At 38.5% G+C, this 21,976-nt stretch overlaps 1 protein-coding gene across 1 annotated transcript in view; it reads left to right on the plus strand.

The window, feature by feature from the left end:
- poe (E3 ubiquitin-protein ligase-like protein poe) overlaps positions 1–21,976 on the plus strand; it is a 797,274-nt gene that overhangs the window by 671,439 nt on the left and 103,859 nt on the right. The window contains exons 65-67 of the mRNA XM_067137373.2: positions 20,585–20,857; positions 20,939–21,150; positions 21,420–21,555. Of these exons, the coding sequence (XP_066993474.2) occupies positions 20,585–20,857; positions 20,939–21,150; positions 21,420–21,555 (621 nt within the window). The remainder of the gene's footprint in view (positions 1–20,584; positions 20,858–20,938; positions 21,151–21,419; positions 21,556–21,976) is intronic.

The following is a 21,976-nucleotide window of genomic DNA, read 5'->3' on the forward strand; positions in this document are numbered from 1 at the left end:
AAAGATGGCAGTAGAAATAAACATCATGGAAAAAAAGCCAACCACAATAACCTCAATGATCACACACACACACGCGCGCCTGAATGATTTTCCACTCTCTTAATCTCCTGAATTAAATTGCATGTCTTTAAGGCGTAACAATTCATACTGCATTAATTATATAATTTGGTAATTCGCTAATGTTCATTAAACAACTCCAGAATCATTACCAAAATAATTTAAAATATGATTATGATGCAGCAACAAATACAAGTACAGTTCCGCAGTTAGGCAATGACATCTGAAAATGACATAACAGAAAGTTATCTGTAAATTCGCCAGCTCGTTAAACCACCCTTAAATATAATTTCCAGAACAATGTAAAATAAGATAATAATAATAATAATAATAATAATAATAATAATAATAATAATAATAATAACGACGACGAGTATATTATGAGGAATGCCAAGTTAGATGCAACAGTAATTGGAATTTAAATTGGTGGGAGAAAAATGTAAATAGCCTTAGATATGCTGATGGCACCATACTGATGGCAGAAAGTGAAAAAGAGCTAACGTATCTTTCACTGAAGGTAAAGGAAGGAAGTGCAAAAGCTGGACTAATGTTAAATGTTAAGAAAACTAAATTCATGGCTACTAAACCTAACACTTTCTGGCATATAGAGAGAGAAACAATGGAGATAGATCTTAGTTTCATCTACTTATGCTCCAAGATCACCGCTGACGGTGACTGCAGCCATGAAATTAAAAGATGCTTGCTCCTTGGGAGGAAGGTAACGGCCGACTCGGCAGTGTTTTGAAGAGTAGATATAACTTTAAAAACAAAGATCCATATAGTCAAGGAAGCTACGGTTCTCAATTTGTGAAGTTGTCGGGAAATAGTGCAAGACAGAAGGAAATGGCCCACTTTGGTCTATGGAGTCATGGAGCATTAGAATCGACGACCAACAACAATAATAAAGCTACAAGTACAGTTCCACGTAAGCCCATGACATCACTGGAGCATGACATAATGGAAAGTTACCTATAAACAAGCCAGCTGGCCGCACACCAATGACAAAGCATTGCACCACCTAGAGCTATTTGCTGGTCTAGTAAAGAGGGAGAAAGCACTGCTGAAACACTTCGTTAGGATAAGTTCTAACTTTTTTTTTTTTTTTTTTTTTTTTTTTTTTTTTTTCAAATATTGTCTAAATTTATGTTATAAGCCTAATTCACATGGGCAGGGATAGTTTACTGGAGTCAAGTACTTGAAGCAAGTAGACTTTCCTTCAACTTTCCACATATGATTAGGACAGTCAAGTTTTAATTTTCCTTACAAATAAATTTTAGTTGCTGAGCCATCAACTTTTCTGTCCACTTTCCTGTCATGTTATTGACTTACTGAATTATTGACGGTCTGAAGCACGACTTGTAGACAAGTTAACTTAAAATCAGAGCACGTGCATTTTTCTCAAGATTTTTAGTATTTTTGTTGGTATATAATAATGAATGCTTATGACAATAAGTGTAATGGAAACCAAATATTAGTTTCTCGACACTTATGAACGTATAAGATAACAAATCCTCTCCAGCTAGTACTTTCAACAAGTTGTTAGATGCACCATACAAAGCCCTTATAGTAATTCATCCTTTAACCCAGGTTTCCCATATCTTCTTAAGACAGTTTTGTAATTCATGCAACAGTAATGTGCAAATTAGCTGCACGCATTCTTGTATTTATGCACTTAGCATCTCTACTTCAACAGACTAAATGCAAATAGACAGACAGGTACTAGTAAATTGGAATATTAAACTACTGAAGTTTACATGCGCTTCTAAAAACAGCAAGCGCTTTACCTGTCTGATTAAAAGTATTGGCTTCAGGTTTAGAGGTTTCAAGTACTTGACTCCGTGTGAATTAGACTGTACTGAATTAGTTTTGACAGAATGAAGAACCTCACATTTATAACTGGCCATATAAGAATGCATAAAAAAAGACATGGGTCAAAAATTTTATACTGCAGCCTTCTTTTGTTGAGGATAGAATAATAATGATAGTGGTCATTGTTGGCAAGTAGATGCTGTGTGAGGTAAAGGGGAATTATCTAATGTTACGGCAGGGTACATCACTAGACGTGAGCACCCGTTGATGTCCAACATGGTAATCATTAAGGGCCAGAGGGTGGGAGGTTCAGGATAATGTTTGAAGATTTTAACTGCAAAACAATCATCAAACGTGGTTTGATGGTGCTGAGTGTGAATGGGACAGGAAGATCCATATTAAAGTTTTCCAGGTCCTACGGTGGCTGCATATTTGTTTGACTACTGTGTTGGTAGTAGAAATCTGGGCAGAGTCTGCATTGAAACTGGAAGATTATGTTTGATAAAGTGCAAATATGACGACCTTGTGTGAGGTAAGACTTGTTGGTGATGCTGCTGGTGAAAGTTGCTCTTGGTATTGCACCCTTTGCATGGATACCTGGTCGATGATTCCTTCATCTTGGGTTCTGGCACGGCTGCACTGAAATAAAAATACTCACCATTGATGATCCTCTTCCTCAGGGGCGGTGACATTTACTGGACTGTCGGGGTGCTCTCGCGATAGGGATGTAAGGTTACTAGGCTACAGGCTAACTAACATACCGAAATAAATATGATTTGACCCAGACTGTATTTAAATAAATTTTATTAAAGCAAGGAAATGAATGATAATATGACAGACATACATAAATACAGACATACATAAATACAGACATACATACATACATACATACATACATACATACATACATACATACATTCATTCATTCATTATCATTATAGACTATTATGCCTTTCAGCGTTCAGTCTGCAAGCCTCTGTGAATTTACTAAACGTCGCCACAATCTTCGATTCGCAGCTAGTGTTGTGGCCTCATTTAGTTCTATACCTCTTATCTTCAAATCGTTAGAAACTGAGTCTGACCATCGTCGTCTTGGTCTCCCTCTACTTCTCTTACCCTCCATAGCAGAGTCCATTATTCTCCTTGGTAACCTATCCTCCTCCGTTCGCCTCACATGACCCCACCACCGAAACCGGTTTATGCGTACAGCTTCATCCATCGAGTTCATTCCTAAATTAGCCTTTATCTCCTGATTCCGAGTACCCTCCTGCCATTATTCCCACGTTTCTACCAGCCATCATTCTCGCTACTTTCATGTCTGCTACTTCTAACTTATGAATAAGATATCCTGAGTCCACCCAGCTTTCGCTCCCATAAAACAAAGTTGGTCTGAAAACAGACCGATGTAAAGATAGTTTCGTCTGGGAGCCGACTTCCTTCTTACAGAATACTGCTGATCGCAACGGCGAGCTCACTGCATTAGCTTTACTACACCTTGATTCAATCTCACTTACTATATTACCATCCTGGGAGAACACACAACCTAAATACTTGAAATTATCGACCTGTTCTAGCTTTGCATTACCAATCTGACATTCAATTCTGTTGAATTTCTGACCTGACATCAATTTAGTCTTCGAGAGGCTAATTTTTTAACATCTTTTACCTCGGTACCCTATCATATGCTTTCTCTAGATCTACGAAACATAAACACAACTGCCTATTCCTCTCGTAGCATTTTTCAATTACCTGGCGCATACTGAAAATCTGATCCTGACAGCCTCTCTGTGGTCTGAAACCACACTGGTTTTCATCCAACTTCCTCTCAACAACTGATCGCACCCTCCCTTACAAGATTTCAGTGAATACTTTGCCTGGTATACTAATCAATGACATACCTCGATAGTTGTTGCAATCCTTCCTGTTCCCTTGCTTATAGATAGGTGCGATTACTGCTTTTGTCCAATCTGAAGGTACCTTACCAACACTCCACGCTAATTTTACTACTCTATGAAGCCATTTCATCCCTGCCTTCCCACTATACTTCACCATTTCAGGTCTAATTTCATCTATTCCTGCTGCCTTATGACAATGGAGTTTATTTACCATCCTTTCCACTTCCTCAAGCATAATTTCACCAACATCATTTTCCTCCTCCCCATGAGCTTGGCTGTTTGAAACACCACCAGGATGATTTCCTTTTACATTGAGAAGATGTTCAAAATATTCCCTCCACCTCTCCAGTGATTCCCTGGGATCTATTATGAGTTCACCTGAATTACTCAAAACACTGTTCATTTCCTTTTTCCCTCCCTTCCTAAGATTCTTTATTACTGTCCAGAAAGGTTTCCCTGCTGCTTGACCTAGCCTTTCCAGGTTGTTAGCAAAATCTTTCCATGACTTCTTTTTGGATTCAACAACTATTTGTTTCGCTCTGTTTCTTTCATCTATGTACAAATCCCTGTCTGGCTCGGCCCTTGTTTGGAGCCATTTCTGATAAGCCTTTTTACATTTACAGGCTGCTCTCACTTCATCATTCCACCAAGATGTTCGCCTTTTCCCATCTTTACACACAGTTGTTCCTAGGCATTCTCTTGCTGTTTCTACTACAGCATCCCTGTATGGCACCCATTCACTTTCTATATCCTGAACCTGCTTACTGTCTACTGCTCGAAACTTCTCACTAATCATATCCATGTACTTCTAATTTCCTCGTCCTGGAGATTTTCTACCCTTATTCGTTTGCAGACAGATTTCACTTTCTCTACCCTAGGCCTAGAGATACTTAGTTCACTACAGATCAGATAGTGGTCTGTATCATCGAAAAATCCGCAAAAACTCTTACATTCCTAACAGATTTCCTGAATTCAATGTCTGTTAAGATATAGTCTATTATGGATCTGGTACCCCTAGCCTCCCATGTGTAGCGGTGAATAGCCTTATGCTTGAAGAATGTATTCGTAACAGCTAAACCCATACTAGCACAGAAGTCCAGCAAACGCTTCCCATTCCCATTAGCCTCCATATCTTCCCCACATTTACCAATCACCCTTTCGTATCCTTCAGTTCTATTCCCAACTCTCGCATTGAAATCACCCATTAGCACTATTCTATCCTTGCTGTTGACCCTGACCACGATGTCACTCAATGCTTCATGAAATTTGTCAACTTCATCCTCATCTGCACCCTCACATGGTGAATACACGGACACAATTCTTGTCCTAATTCCTCCAAGTGACAAATCTACCCACATCATTCGCTCATTTACGTGCCTAACAGAAACTATGTTGCGTGCAATGGTATTCCTGATAAAGAGCCCTACCCCAGACTCTGCCCTTCCCTTTCTAACACCCGTCAAGTACACTTTATAATCTCGTATCTCTTCCTCGTTATTTCCCCTTACCCGAATATCACTTACTCCTAGCACATCCAGATGCATCCTCTTTGCTGACTCAGCCAGTTGTACTTTCTTTCTTCCATAAGCCCCATTAATATTGATAGCTCCCCATCGAATTCTATTTCGTTCGCCAAGTTGTTTCCAAGGAGTTCCTCGCCTGTCAAATGGGAGTGGGACTCCATTACTCCCATAGGTCTGAGGCTTGCTTAAAATGTTTTGAGCTCGGTAAATTCATGAAGCAGGATGCTACCCTACTTGCACATAGTCCAAGTGAGGATCTCTCCTTTAACGGGTTATGGACCACCGGTGAATTGTATAGTCCTAGCCGCCTGAGCATAAGGAGGGCCATTAATTAGAATATGTCCGAGATGCCCACTCCCATTCCATAGCAACTGGTATCCCGACTCTCAGGATCACTTACTAGGCCACTCAGCCGTTGTCCATGGTTCACGAACTAGGACGTGACTACAGTAACCCTCAAACATGAACCATAAGATAATATGACTGAGAAAAAAATATATTAAAATATGATTACAATAATATTAAATCCATTGATTCAAACATAAACGTAAATAAATATAATCGGTGAGAATTTAAAGGACTACTGAATAACCTTGAAAATAAAATGGGCTAATTAGTTAACTCAATGGGAAACCTCGTTAATAACAAATCTACATTAGATTTACGATCAATTACATTATACCGGAGTTGCCTCTACTCCAACTATATCACTCACCGGTATCATAATCAAGACTAAGAGTTGAAAATGAAATTAAGTAGGTAAGGATTCACAATGTTGAATTATAAAATGAAAAGAATTATAAATAACTCAGAATATTCCATGATCATGGGATTCATTTCCTCTCCTATTACACCTATCAAACTTGAATAACATTATCATTTTCTGTTATTTCAATTGTACATTGGTAATGGCTAATTATCTCCATCTGACAGGTAACCTATACTCAGAATAATAGATGTAAAATAAAATGGTTTTAATTTAACCAAATTATACCAATCAAATAATAAATCACTGTGTCAGACCATAATGTGGTACATCATTTACCTCAAAACAAATTGAATGATTAATCAACTGAACAGCTATCTTATTTATACCATAATAAGTGTTGATTATAACTGGTCTCAACTGGACCTAAATGACTTTACAAAACATGACGAATACAGGATCGTTACCCAATTTTTCGACAAGACAAATTTTAAATAACTATAGGGTTTGCTATTCAGTGGAGCTATAAACTGATTATGCTTGCTGTTCTACAACCAAGAAGTGAATTCTAAGATGATGTTTGGGTTGTTTGACGCAAGCTTTCGTTATCATACATTACTCTATTTACACAGCGGAAAATCTTCCTTTTACCACTCCACAAAAGAATATCTATACTGTTCACCATCGTCAATCACTGCCTAAGCTACGCATAGAAAAAAAAATCAAGGGAAGTGAATCTATGCTGAGAAAAATACCCTAATTAATATACACACATATCACGCATAATTTAAGCAAAATCAAAATTTTTACTGAATAATGAAGTCCCTAATTACAATGCCGCATGTTGATTTCAACGTCCTAGGATATTTGTCGTTGAAATAACAGGTGACCATGACCAAGATTAACGTTTATCACGGCTGCTCTCTCCCTATTTTGATTCACATAATAATAATTAAAACAAACATGGCGCATAAATAGCTGACCAAAATGATATTACCTACTCACAATATTTAATGCAGTGCAGTCTGCAACATCATGTTTCAGACAAAAACAAAAAAAAGAAAAGAAAGAAAACACCACTTGATATTATTATTACCTATGAATCATGATGGACACATTAGCATGTCTTATGTAATCGTTACACATATAAATGCTTGATAATAAATTGTGTGGGTATTTAGTTGAAGTTACGTCCATTAATGTCACCCTTGTGAGTATCTTCTGAATTCCATCTCATCTTGCTTATCAATATTTATTCATTATTATATCATCGTAGACTCATAATTGTACTCTTAACTTCAAGTACATTATTATTACGTATGATAAGCTTGGTGCACTTCCAAACATCTGTATTCTCGCCCTCAATGATCTCACAGCTTTCCTGCTGAGATTGAGTTCTCTACTTCATTATTCTTACTTCCATATAACGCGTCCGTCAGCTAGCCTGCTGACCTATGAATGTCTTCCTCTTTACTCACTAGATACAATTCATAATTAATGCCCTAGACTCCTCGTTGTAATGGACTGCTCGGCGTTACCATAATTCTCACACAACTACATTATCTATCATATCACTAGCCACATAGACTAATTTAATGAACATTAAAAAAGAATCAAACAGTATCAAATGTTCTCAAAAGGAAAGCCTGAACCATGGAAATCGGCTCGACAGAACCCTCCATGCGCGAAAAATCACGAATACTGCCGATACATGACCAATATAACAAAAATCTGCCTCAATGCTTGCGTAACATTACTAAATCAAATCAAAATGCGTGACTGCTAAGAAAATTATATACAAAGTGATGACTGTGGCGTAACCCTAACATGAATATCTATGACTAAAATTAAACTACTGAATTATCATTATCGACAGCTTGCGTCCTGTACAAATTAATATTTACATTATTTACAACAAACAACACCTTAGATTAAATTTCACTTACTCATACTGGTGGTTCGTTTGCCGCTCCTCCATAGTCCCGATGGCTATTCAGCTTACGCCATCATGATTGAGACATATGACGGGGTTAACTTGCAGTATCCTGATATGGTTGCTTGCGTATTCCACATGATCATACACACGTATACATTGATCTTGCTGTTACACTTGTATACACACACCAAGAAAAACTATACCCTACTCTAATACATTAATTACATTTGTGGACTTTACACACGATTTGGATCTTCCTATAATATTGAACCTCTCCTGTGTTGACTGCTAGACTGCTGGTCTTGTATCTCCCTCTTTGTAACGGGACCATGGGATTACCTTCCCCTAGTTGAGCTTCCGTGCTGTGTTTACGTTCAAGGTCATACACCTGTCAGTTCTAAGAATTCTGCTGGTTTGAATGAACTGCAACAGGACATTCCTTGGGCAACTGCTGCATGTCCCTAACATTAAACAATTACAGTCTGTCTGTATTAGCAGATCCTAGTTGTAATGTCTATTAATTTGAATGGCTGATCATTACTTCAAGGATAGTAAATTGGAAATACAAGATATTGCCGCGCTTGCACAAATCATAGTCTCTGCGATAGAAATATGCACTTATTAGCCCGATATGCCATACGGTTAACTAGTTCCTTATCCCATTGGGATCCTTAGCTTGAAAAGTCTATGACCTCTCCTTGGGCAAAGTTTTCATATAGTTCATAATTACTTACGGATGACTGATTTAAATAAACGTTCCTAATCATAGTTCGTAAGTAAATACAATAAAATTTTGCAATTCATGAGTAACTTACTCTAGCAATGGCTGTCACTGGCGAACAAATTACTTTAGGAATTACTTTCCACATTATCAGAGTTCACTGGACACAAAGACTGAACATTCGCGAGACAGTAAGACGAACTGATCTTCCCTCACTGAGAACATATAGAACACTCCTCCTCGGGTGTGGTAGGCGGGCTTAATTTATGTGTTCCTGGGTAATCTGGGCTTGGCGCGGTACCCTGAGGGCTTTAGCGTCACTGATATTCGTGCGCTGTGGTGGTGGGTTTCCCTCGCACAAATAGTTTTATCACATGTCCCCTATTCACTTATTCGCTATAAGTTGAATCACGATATTCCTAGCCATTCCTCTAACTGATGTTCCATTCCACAGCAATCGTAGGTTTTTCACTTAATTTCAATGCGTGGGAGGTACTATTTTCTGCTGACGATGCATTGTATGTGGGTGGAAAATATCAGCACGAGGTTGGCAACGCGGGATTTGTATCACAACGACGCACTTTCACATTTAAAGTCATGTCACCTACAATTAATAAATAAAATCACACTGAAAATATACTATTTTCACCTATTGTCAGGAGCACCAAAATCTGCCTTGATACTGTTCCAATGTCCCGAATCAACTAAATTATCATAGGCACCTTTTTGAAACAAATAATGTTGAGCTCCCTGATTGGCTGAATTTTGCCCAGCGGTACATGGCTTTCTTCTGTATGGGACGAACCACCTCTATCCGAGGGAGGTCTGTCATCATTCCATCTCACTCGCACAGAACATGTGGTCTCTCCCTCTTTCTGCTGTCTTTGTTCAGTTACTGGTGAAATTTTATGGTGGTAGCGTACTGGCACTGTGAGAAAGCGCTGACCCGAACACTTAGCTGTCGGCTGAAAGTTTTATTTGAGGATGGTTGGAAGTGCAATTATCTTTGGCTGCACCCTAAAACGTGTCTTAAGCATGGTGACAGGGCTCGACTCTCTGTCTTGCCGCCTGCCGAAATATCTACCTCAGTGGCTGTCTCGTATTCTCAAACATCGATTGAAATAATTAATTTTTTTAATGCTAATTCGGCATATGGGTGCAGTATATCTAAACAACTGTGTTCACAGGGGAAAGTGTCAGAAGCAGGTGGTGATTGGTATGGTTCACAGCGAGAATGATTTCAAGGTTAGGTGGGCGCCTAAATGTTACTATGGGGCTTTGGAAGACAATCACAAGTGTAGGTTGCATGCTTGTTTTAAAATTGGAATGATTTCGTGTAGACCAGCATGATATGTGTTTATGAAGGGTACAGTGTTAGATTGCCTTAGGAGTCTGTGGACAGATTTCATGGCCAAGGAGATCTGATGGTCAACCAATTGTGTAGGGTTACCCCTGGCAGTAAAGGCATCCTCAGATTGTTGTTGGAGGCGGCATGGCCTTTACAAGTAAAACAAATTCGTTTGTCCTGGATGGCAAGGCTGAATGGTAGAGATTATTTCATGTGATATGGATGAAAACTGTTGTAATGGGGATACTGCAGATGGTTGGTGGGTTTGACATATACAGAGTTGTCGATTCCTGCCATCCAAAAAGTGGACTTCAAAGCGAGAGATGAAATGGATACTGCATTTAGAGTTGAGCCGATGAAGCTTGCTTCATGGTGCCACAGGAGAAAGGTACCTTCAAAGAATCTTTACTAGACTAGGAGGTGGGGAGGTTGGTAATGAGGAAATCCTTCTCAACTTTTCCCATGAAGAGGTTGACATAGGATGGGGTCATCCTGGTGTCATGGCAGTGCTGTGAATTTAGTGGAAGAATTGCCCCTTGAAGTTGAAAAACTTATGGGTTAGGATGTATTTTGTGAGGTAGACAAGAATGGAAGTACAGGGCAGGGCATTATACTGTCATGTGTTCAGGAAGGACCCGACGGCCCTAAAGTCTGTCTATGTGAGGGATGTGGTATAATGCATAGTGACATCAGTAAAAACAGGAAGGCAATCTGTAGGGAGAGTTTTGGGAAAAGTGACAAAGCATTCTAGAAAACAACCAGTGTCATGAATGTAAGAATCAAGGGAATGTACAAAGGGTTGAAGATGTTGGTCAACCAGTGCTGCAACAGATTTTGTGAAAGAACTTTGGCTGGAAATTATGGGGTGTCCTATATTGTTGACGATGTGTATGTGTGGAAGCATATGGAACTTGGAGCTGGGTTGGGATAAGGAGACTGGTAGAAGATTGGGATGACCTTCATGTTATTTTATAACTGTTAGGTTATTCAGTCTGCTGAAACTAATTTTGAGAAGAGACTGAAGAACCTAAGTTATAACTGAATCGAAACTGAAAAGAAAATGGCTTCAGATATTACCAAAAAAAACAGACCCATATGTGATCCACGGAGTTTTATGCAAGTAGCTAAGTTAAGATTCTGATCATGTGTGGGGTCTTGGTTGAGAAGGTTATGTCAGAGATTTGACTGAGAGCCGTCTCAAGGTCTTAATTTTTGTGGTTCATGACAGTTGTGGTCAATCCGTTGTCAGCGGGAAGAACTATGATGTCAAAATTACGTAGTTCCATCAGAGCATGGAATTTATGTTTCATCAGGTTGTGTTGGGTAGGAAGAGTGGCTAGGAATCAGGGGTCAGATAGACAGGTTAGGAGGAAATTAATATACTTTTTGATGGGGGGATATTTAGGTGGTTGGTGTTGAGGTTCAGTACTGGATGGACTCTTGAAACGAGTTAAGGATGGCTCAATATCATTTGGTGATGAATAACTACTTTCGTACTGGATGCAACATCAGAATTTCCTTAAGAAAGACGTTGTCTACAACGGCAACTCACACACACTAGCTCTGAATCTCTTATCTCACACCCTCACTGACCATGAAACATCTGTCCAGTCCAGAGGTCTCAGTTTCTGCCCCTCTAAGAAATCTACCCCATTTCAACGTCTTGTCTACCTCGCAAAATACATCCAGGTTGTCACATATTCTCAGTCTTTCATTCTTCCAGCCGACGAAGTATTTACCACAGCTGTCATGAACTGCCAAATTAATTACGAGGCCCTATATCAACTCTCAGACACAACTTCCTATGTCCCCCTCAGCCAAGACTCCATACATGATCAGAATCTTAACTTAGCCACCTACATCAAATTCAGTGGAACACATGAGGGTCTATATCAATCCCCTATCAGTGCCTTCATCCTAAACCAACCCCATACTCCCAAGTTACACATGCTTCTCAAGATACATGTACATAAAGCCAACAGTCCAGGACCTTCCATAGTTTTCAGCCAAGGTTCTTTCACGGAAACTGTTTCAGGATTTTTTGACCAACATCTTCAGCCCTTTGTACATTCCCTTAACTCTTACATTCGTAACACTGGTCGTTTTCTACGTCGTCTTGCCACTCTTCCCGAAACCCTCCCGTTACACTTCCTTTTTGTTTCTATTGATGTCCCTTTGCTTTACACTAACATGCCTCATGCAGATGGACTTAAGGCTATTGAACCCTTCTTGAACACACAAGAACCCAGTCCCCTGCTCCGTACCTCCTTCCTAGTCTACCTCTCACCTACCTCTCACAAACTGTACATCCTAACTCTCAATTTTTTCAACTTCAAGGGGGATTCATAGCATAGCTATGTGTCATCACAAATGTAATTGTGTTCCGTATTGACAGTTATCTGTTACCAAATACTTTCTTGATTGAGGTCAACCTAATTAATACGGTGCACTAACCCAATTTAGTATTCTGCACAAAATGTACAGTATTGTAATTTAGGGTAACTTAATTTAGGGTTCTGCGGAAGATGCTCAGTAGTGTAATTTATGGTTCTGCACATTATTGATTAGGTTGACCTTAATTACCACAGTATTGTGTAACTGCTATGGGCACCAGGATGGCCCCGTCCTCTGCCAGCCTCCTTTTGGAAAAACTTATTTCCTCACTACTGAACCTCTCCAGTCCCTAGTCTGGTAGAGGTTCTCCTGCAGCACCATAAAGCTTGCCTACTTGACTCATTCCTTCACCTCCTCAACTCTCATTACAGTCGCACCATCCTTCGGGGAAAACATCTTTCTTGCGCCATATCGGGCGATCAATCAAATGCTCCAGCTATTTTCCCTTTTGCGTCTATATCACATCTTGGATTCAAGTGAATGGATCAATGCATTAAAAAAAATTGATGCTAAGTGTCAGCAGCTACATTGGTTTCCATTAATCGGTGACTAAATAATTCATTTTGCTAATATAAGTTCCGTTTAAAGCAGTCATCTCCATATCACGTTTTCCAATAATCGTCGAAATCTTCTCCGAACTGCCACGCGACACCTCCCAGGGATAATTATCTTGCATCAGTGAGACATATTTTTAACGTGAGGTCAACTGGGAACCCACATTTCCATTCGTATAATTTACCAGCAATACCATCCATCCGTAAACATCAATGAAAAAATCATCGTCCAAATTTAGTCAACCAAGAAATATTCATGTAAGAATTCAGTGTAAACTTATCTACTATAAATATGAAAAAAAAATGCTATAATATTAATTTAAATGTAAAAATTTTTGATTTATTCAATATTATGAATTGTAAGGGATGAATTATTAAGAAGAAATAACATTCAATTACATTAATCGTCTTTCCTTTCCAAAAGATAAATCAGAATTGTCTTTGGTTGAGCTTAATCAGTCTTCCCATTAAACAAATATGTTATGCGCATCATGAAAACAAAGAAAAGTTTGCATAATCTCATAAATCGTAAATATCAGTCACATTAGGTAACAATCTTGTTGGATATTCTTGGAATTAAAGTATCAAGAAAGTTAAAAATGTAAATGAATTCATAAGCAAATAAATTAACATTAATTAAAATCAAAGTTCCTAACCATCAAAATTGCCTATTTTCGTACGTGTTAAATTTATATTTTGTCATCCCATTTTGAATGATCTCTTAAATTGTAACGTCGGCAGTGTAAGCAAAGTCCAAAAATTATAGCTCAAAATTGCTATTTTAAATATATTTTTTGATTCATTAAAAAAATATTAATCAGTTTGACTATGTTACTGGACAAATATATCCATATTATATCCTAAAAATTAAATGAAGGTATCATCTAATAGATTATTATCATCATCCTGTCGGGTCTTACATTTATCGAGATCCATGATCGTATCAAAGCTCATTTACTATATTACGGAACTTCTTTGCGAAGATCCTGCACATTGGAATCGAATCTCGAAGACGTAAAATAACACCCCTCACAAAAACACATTGCCAATATCTACGCACTATATCTAATGTATGAATATTTAAGACTACTGTGAATAAATTATATGATATAGAACTTAGCTTTCACTGCTGACATTACTGGACTGGGCTAGATTTCCATTCAGTCATCCGTAGTCTGCGGGCTGGCTCCAGGCAATCGTTGCATCATCAACGGGCAGCATCATCCAGATACGGGCTAGTAGAGTCAGCTGGACGGCTTCCGTCAGAGGTCAGCCCCATGTTTGTTTTAGTTATTCATGTTGAGGCCGTTGTTCACATGTGAGAAAAACATATCCAACACCGTCATTAGTATCATAATATAGCCTTCCAGAACTATAATCTGTATCTAAATTATAGTTCTTCAAACAGGATATTCTACCAAAATTCAACGGTAACTTTCAGTAAAGACTTTATAAGGTAATCTAATTAACTCTTAGTCTTTCAAGTGATAAAAATCATTGTTATCCGTATTGAAGATACTGAATGTAGGATGCTAAAAGGTTTGTTTTTTCCACCTATTCAATACAATAGGTGGAAAAAACAAACCTTTTAGCGTCCTACATTCTTAGCCTTTCGCCAATATGCTTTGAATATGCGATATCATATTTCATTAGATGACTCGTGTCAACTTTCGGTTTAAGTTTCGGTCCCCGATCAACTATTTATTCTTCTCCTTTCTCATATTTTCCTCCTATCAGCCTTGATATTACGTTGGATATTGGTGTAATCCTTTTCTTTAAAGTTATTTGATGAACTAATTCTTCAGCTCCTGCTCCGTAGAAAACTTCTTTCCTCTTTACGTGATGATTTTTCTTATATTGCGTGAAAAATCTCATTTCGATGCTCAGCGTAGTAGTTTTATTATTCCGTTGCTATTTTAACAATCTAAAACATTCTGGGGTTTTTTTTCACGGCCACATGGATTCTACAGGTCTGTACGTCTTACTTCGTGACCATGGCTTATTTGATTCGCCAAATTAGCATTCTTTTCGGCATATTCATGGCTTCTTAGATTTTGTGTGTCCGTATTTTTATTATTACAAAATCATGGCCTATTTAACTCGATATGTCCGTACATTCTTCAGATATTGCTCAACTATAGAATCTCTGTCATCTTACTACAGTGCATGGCAAATATAGATGTTGTAATACCTTGTTTTATTCATGATTAGGTCAATGAAACGGTGCACAGTAGCCATTTCACTTGGCTTATATCCTCCACATCTCTCACTTTCTTTGATGTTTACCTCCACCTCTCAAGGATGGCAGAATCAACACCTCTGAACACGTCAAACCCACCAACCACCAGCAATATCTCCATTACAACAGTTGCAGAGGTTGTTTCTGCAACAAACCCAGAAGTACTAGATATAACCTATATATTTTAAATTTAACATCAACTTCCTCAATTAAAATACAGAATAATGAACAACAATAGAAACCAGACTGATACAGTAATAATTACCTGTACAAATGATCACCCAAAGTGATAAATGCAACAAAATAGGAACGCATTGACATCTGATAGAAGTTCATGACACTCACTTAATGCATATTGAGATACTCAAGGGTACTAACTGTATTAAACTACACGACACTGACAAGGGGGAATGGAAACAAATTTTGCAGTACTTAACAGTGCTTCGAGCACTCAGGATGCAAATTTCAAATCTTCAAAGTCTTCATAATTTAATGTCTAGGACAGGGTCATTTACATTTAGGAAGTTTTCTACCATGACTGACATGTTTTCCAGTGCACGGCAGTGAGCAAGTAATTTGAAATTTGGAAGATGTTTCGTATTCTAATTCTGATTACCTTATTTACATTAAAACAATTCCTCATATGGTAACATGTTCACTAGCGCACAGCACTGAACACATGATTTTGAAGCTGTATAGAATTACTAATTTGAATCCCTTACTAGCTTATATATATATGTACATTCTTTGGTATCGTAGATCTTGAAATGAAAATATCACAATACATTTCCCTCAACATTACACGAGCCAACAAATTACACTGAAAAAATAAAATGAGGAGAGGAAAGGGAAGAGAGAAAAATGGGAGAGAGAACAAAATATGGCTAGACTGTGAATGTAGAAGGTCCAAAGGAAATTTTGCTGAAACAAAATAGGTCTTCACAGGACATTAAAGATTGCTGAGAAAGAGCCCCATGGCTTAAATTCATAATCTACTCTGTCCATCTCGATTATCCCAATGCACTGACGTGCTCCCAAGTATCCAGTCCATAGGTAGATCAAATGAAATACATATTCCAAGGGAGAATAGTATGGCCCAAGTAAAAAAAAATAAAGGAGACAGAATGAATGCCTCTCCCAAACTCTCACCTCATGTTAACCAGATAGATGAAGCTATATGGAAAACAGAGACCAGCTCTTCAGCACCATGGGCAGAACTCAAGTACCCGAGCAGCAAGAATTGTCCGATATGGGACTAACTCCACTATATATGGAGAGAGAGAGAAAGAAAGGCCAAAAGGTTTGAGATGGGAGAGGAACAGGATAGAAACATTGAATCAGCAAATGACGTCACAAAACAGCAGAAAGTTGCTGGAGAATGGACTAGTCACGTAGAAGGAATCATACAGAGAGGAGAGTGCATATGAACAAAACATGAAGCATAGTTTGACATAAAAACCAACAGGGCAGACTTGAATAATGTACGACACTGTAATTTCAGCTGAGAATAAACACATGGGTCACAACCAACAAGCCTTACCCCATACGAGGTCATCATATTTGCATTTCATCCAACATCATCTACCCATTTCAAGGCACACACTGCCCAGCTATTTACATTGGCCTAACTACCACACACTAGCCAAACAAACATGACCGAGTGAGTTGGCTGTGCGATTAGGGGCGTGCAGCTGTGAGCTTGCATCCAGGAGATAGAGGGTTGAAACCCCACTGTTTGCAGCCTTGAATACAGTTTTCCATGGTCTCCCATTTTCACACCTCAATGAAGGCCACAGCTGATTTCTTCCCACTCATAGACCTTTCCTACCCCATCGTCGCCATGAGACCTATCTGTGTCGGTGCGATGTAAAGGAAATTGTTAAAAATAAAAACAAATGTGCATCCACTGCAGGACTTGCAAAACACCTAATGTGGATCTCCCTGTCCCCAATTACACATGGCACCATCCAACCACATTTGATGATTATTTCACAGTTATTCGTCAGAAATTTTTCTCAAACTTCCCATCCTCTTGCCCTTAGAGATTCCAGAGTTGGACATCAACTGATGCTAAGGTCTATGGAAGCAGCTGACCTTAGAATTGTATAACTACTCATTTTTGTCATTTTCCTGTCTGTCTCCCCATTCCCTTCACCTCACACAGCATCTACTTGTCAACAGTGACTACCATTATTATTCTATCCTCCATCGAAGAAGGCTGCACCTAAACACTTTGGACCCATGTCTTTCTTTTACCTGTATACTCTAGCCACGCATTCTTACGTGGTAAGTCACTGCTCTCTATCTCTCTCTCAGACATATTTTGCTCCTGCGGGCTTTCATACGTGACCATTTGCAATAAGCATAGGTGTCTTCATAATTTTCATTTCAACTTGTCCAGCTCCTGCTAGGTGTGTTGATGGCACTTCTCCTTCCACCACTCCTCTTCAGTAATTGTATTCCAGGTCAGTCTTCTTTTTCTTATAATATTCTTGATAAGAGTCCATCCATCTTGCTCTAGGCCTTCCTCTTGCCCTCTTCCCTTATATCTTAGCCTCCAACACTTGTTTTGGTATCCTTCCTTCCTGCATCCTCATATGTCCAAACCATCTCAATTTATTCTTCTCCATCCTGCACTCATTTTTTCTACCCCTATCTCTTTTATGACCCCATCATTTCTTACTGTCTCTCCTTGTCTTCCATACCATACTCTCAGAAACTTCATCACACTGGCCTGAATTTTACTCTCATTTCTTGCTGTCAAAGTTCAAGTCTCGGATTCATACATTAATATAGAGATACTAGTACGTCTTTTACATTATCTCTTTACATTTTGTAGGAACTGTCCTGTTCAACATCAGGCTCCTTACTTTCTGGTAGAATGTATTTCCCACGTGTACCCTTCTGCTGATCTTCTTATTCAACCTTGCATCTTGCATTATTTCACTTCTTAAATATATGAAGTATTCAACAACCTCAAAGTTTTGTCCCCTGATACTAACAATTCCTTCTCTTTCTCCTTTTGTCATCACCACTGTTTTTCATACCTTATTTCTCAACATTGTCATTTAATGCCTCTTAATTCGATTTTCACTTCTGTATTGTTGACTCCCCATATCACTATGCCATCTGCAAACAACAATATTTTCATATTCCCTCCATATCTTGCCTTTGTTTCCTTTAGAATTTCATCCGTAACCATTATAAACATGAGTGGAGACTGTCTTAGTCCAGTTTGGTTTCTAAACCAATTTGTTCTCCCAACTGGAGTCTAGACACAACTGGAATAATTCTTATTCATTGGTTTCACTAGTTCCCTTGATTGCCTTCCTCATCCTTTTCTTTCCATGATTTCCTCACACCTTTTCTCTATTAGCACTATTGTTTGCCTTCTTTACATCGAGGAATATCATCACCAGATCTTTTTCCATATTCCCACTGTTTTTCGATTAGTAATCTCGTGGTAAATATAGGATCTATCGTTGACCTGCCCTGTTGAAGTCCGTACTGCTCTTCTAAATTTCTTTCCACCCTTCCTCTTGTCCTCCTTTCTGCTATTCTCTCCAATATTTTGGTTACTTGTGACAACGGTGTGAATCCTCGATAATTGTTACATACCTTACTGTCATCTTTCTTAAATACTGGTATTATTACACCTTTACACCAATCATCAGGTACTTGCTCCTTCTTCCATATACACCTTAGCAGCCTCTATAACCAATATAGACCAGTAGGTCCTGCGGCCTTTATTATTTCCACCTCTGCCATTGCAGTATCTCTCTCCATTTCTGGATCATCCTGATTTACTACTACACTCTCTTCTGCATCATTTCTAATATTCAGGAGTTTATCAAAATAATCTTTCCACCTATTCTTTATCTCCTCTGGGTCTGTTATTACATTTCCACTCTCTCCCTTCACTTGTTTTGTGTAGATTTTTCTTTTCTCTTATTTTTTATCAATCCATACAATATCCTTTTTCCCCATCTACATACTTTTCCAACTCTTGTATAAATTTCTCCCAACATTTTTTTCTTTTCCTCATTTACCACTTTTTTACACTTGCTTTTAATTTCCTTATACTTAATCGTACTTCCTTCTTTTCTATCTCTATTCCATCTTGCCATACTTCCTTTGTTTAGCAACCACCTTCACCTTTTCATTCCACCAAGGTGTCTCCTTTTCCTTCACTCTCGCCAAAGTTCTGCCTCAAATCTTCTCTGCGCAGCTTACAAATCTGTTTTTGAATTTGGTCTATTCTTCTATACTTTCTGTTTCTGAAATAAGAATGTGCTGTTTTAACTCCTCCTAAAATTTCTCCCGAGTTCTTTTATCTTTTAATTTTCATACTTTCTTCTGTCTTATTTCTTTTACTCTCACAGTTTTACCCATTTTCAGCTTTGCTACTGCTACTCTGTGGTCTCCATTAGTGTGCTCCCCTGGTAGTGCTGTTATGTCCATTAACAATTTACGATTTATTTTCTCAACAAAAAAGTCAATAACTGTTTTTGCCCTTCTTTCACCCCAGTCATATCTAGTGATATTTGTACTATTCTTCTTTCTAAACCAAGTGTAACCCACAATCATTCCACTTTTCTCATAAAAATTGATCAATGGTCCAATCGTTTCTTCTTTACCAATTCTGTCATTTCCAACCTGCACATTGATGTCTTCCATGATTATCACTCCCACATTGGTGATTACTTCCTCGAGTAACTCCAAGAATTCCTCTATATCTCCTCAGTTTCGAGTTTGGGGTACATAAACTTGTATGAAATATTTCACTCCTTCGTCCATCCACAGTCGCACTAATTATTCTATCACTAATGTAGTCTACCCTATCCACATTTTCATTCAAGATTTTGTTAACATTCACTCCTAGTCCATTCTTTGCCTCACCCTCTGCCATCCTTTTCACTCCCTTTGGCCCCCACATTACCTCACACAGTTCCATCATTGCAATATTTTCCTTCTCCATAGAATCAATCAACTTTTCCTGTCAGGATCATAACATTTATTATTCCCACCTTCATAATACAGGCACATCTTTTATAAATCTAGAACGAGCAGTACAGATTTGTGTCGTTACTTCCATTAAAAATGTTAAATCCCATTGGATTTATGTTATATAGTGGTTATCTCTGCCTAAAGTTATTACTGTCTGAAATATGTTATGAACTAACCAATGTGTTAGAAATGGAACACCAAAAATAGAATCATTTTAGAAACAGAATACATATATGCAACAGTAAGTGTGTGTCTCCATTCTACATTTTTCCTTAGGTTATGTCATTGCTTTTATCTTTGTTCCTATTCTCTTTCCCTTCTTGAAATTATAGTGTAGATTTCATGTATAGTTTGCTTTCTCAGGTGGTATATGAAATGCTATTCTAATTTTATAGCGTGTCCTGGCATGTCGGCGTGAGTTGGTGGCATATGATCGTAATCAGAGAGATCAGTCTCTCAGCTCAGTCCCAGTACCAGAGCCTGTACCTGTCAATCAAGGTACTCCTCCTGCTCCTGGTCGATGTTATGGTTGTGCTTCAGCAGCAACAGAACATTGTCTCACTCTGTTAAGGGCACTGGCTGCCAATCCAGCTTCTCGGCAAACTCTTTGTGGTCAGGGACTTATTCCAGAGCTGCTAGAAAACAATCTACGGCGTGGAACTGTACAGGTGGGTTTTTCATTTTTATTATTATTGTTGTTATTTTTATGTGTAGATATGTTATAATTTTCATCTGTCCATTTGTCCTAGGTACAGGAGGAAGTCCGTCAGTTGCTATGCTTGCTTACACGTGATAATCCCCGGGCCACCGAAGATCTTCGTGCCTTGTTGATGGATCGTATAGCCATGACTTTACGTGGCCACGTTGCCAGCTCTGACCTTGCCTTTGCTGTACGCCATGAGATGGCTCTCCTTGCTGCACTTGTGCAGAAGGAAGATTCATGTTGGGAACAAAAACTCAGGTACTGTTGAAAATCTTAGCACTATGTTTGTGGTAAAATTCATATAACATTTCTTCGTTGCAAGTGCTCTCATACTTTTGGCTCACTGGATGTTGACTTTTCTTAGATCTGCGTTTCACGTTGTTTTGTTCTGTTTCCTTGAGGACAACCAAGCCAGGTCAACTAAAATTAGATTACAGTAGTAAATAAATAAATAAATAAATAAATAAATAATTGTTTGACCTCAACTACCATGTGCAGGCATTTAATTTAGTTGTGTTTTTTTCCAGATGTGTTATGCAATTATTTCTCATGGCATGTAAGGACTCCAAGTCTCCAGTTGTAATGCAGTCCATCATTTTACCCTGTCTTAAAATATTGCAGAGCCTCATTAAACCTGATCAACCTGTCTCCAAAAAGAACAAGGCAAGTATACTGACGTTAACAACTTTCCTGTAAATGTGTATAAATGGTGTCTTCATTTTGATTTTGCATTGTTTTATTGTCTTCTATTATATTTATTTTCTCTCTTGGTGGACAAAACTATGAAAGAAGCCATATTTCTCCGAATCCAAGATGACCCTGAATGCAAATGCCTCCACTTTTGCCTTCAAACATTTTTTTTTTTTAACCGAGCTCGATAGCTGCAGTCGGTTAAGTGTGGCCAGTATCCAGTATTGGGGAGATAGTGGGTTTGAACCCTACTGTTGACAGCCATGAAGATGGTTTTCCGTGGTTTACCATTTTCACACCAGGCAAAATATACCTTAATGAAGGCCACGGCCGCTTCCTTCCCATTTGTAGCCCTTTCCTTTCCCATCGTCACCGTAAGACCTATCTGTGTTGG

This window comes from Anabrus simplex, chromosome 1 (genome assembly GCF_040414725.1).
Source record: "Anabrus simplex isolate iqAnaSimp1 chromosome 1, ASM4041472v1, whole genome shotgun sequence".
In the NCBI taxonomy this organism is placed as follows: domain Eukaryota; kingdom Metazoa; phylum Arthropoda; class Insecta; order Orthoptera; family Tettigoniidae; genus Anabrus; species Anabrus simplex.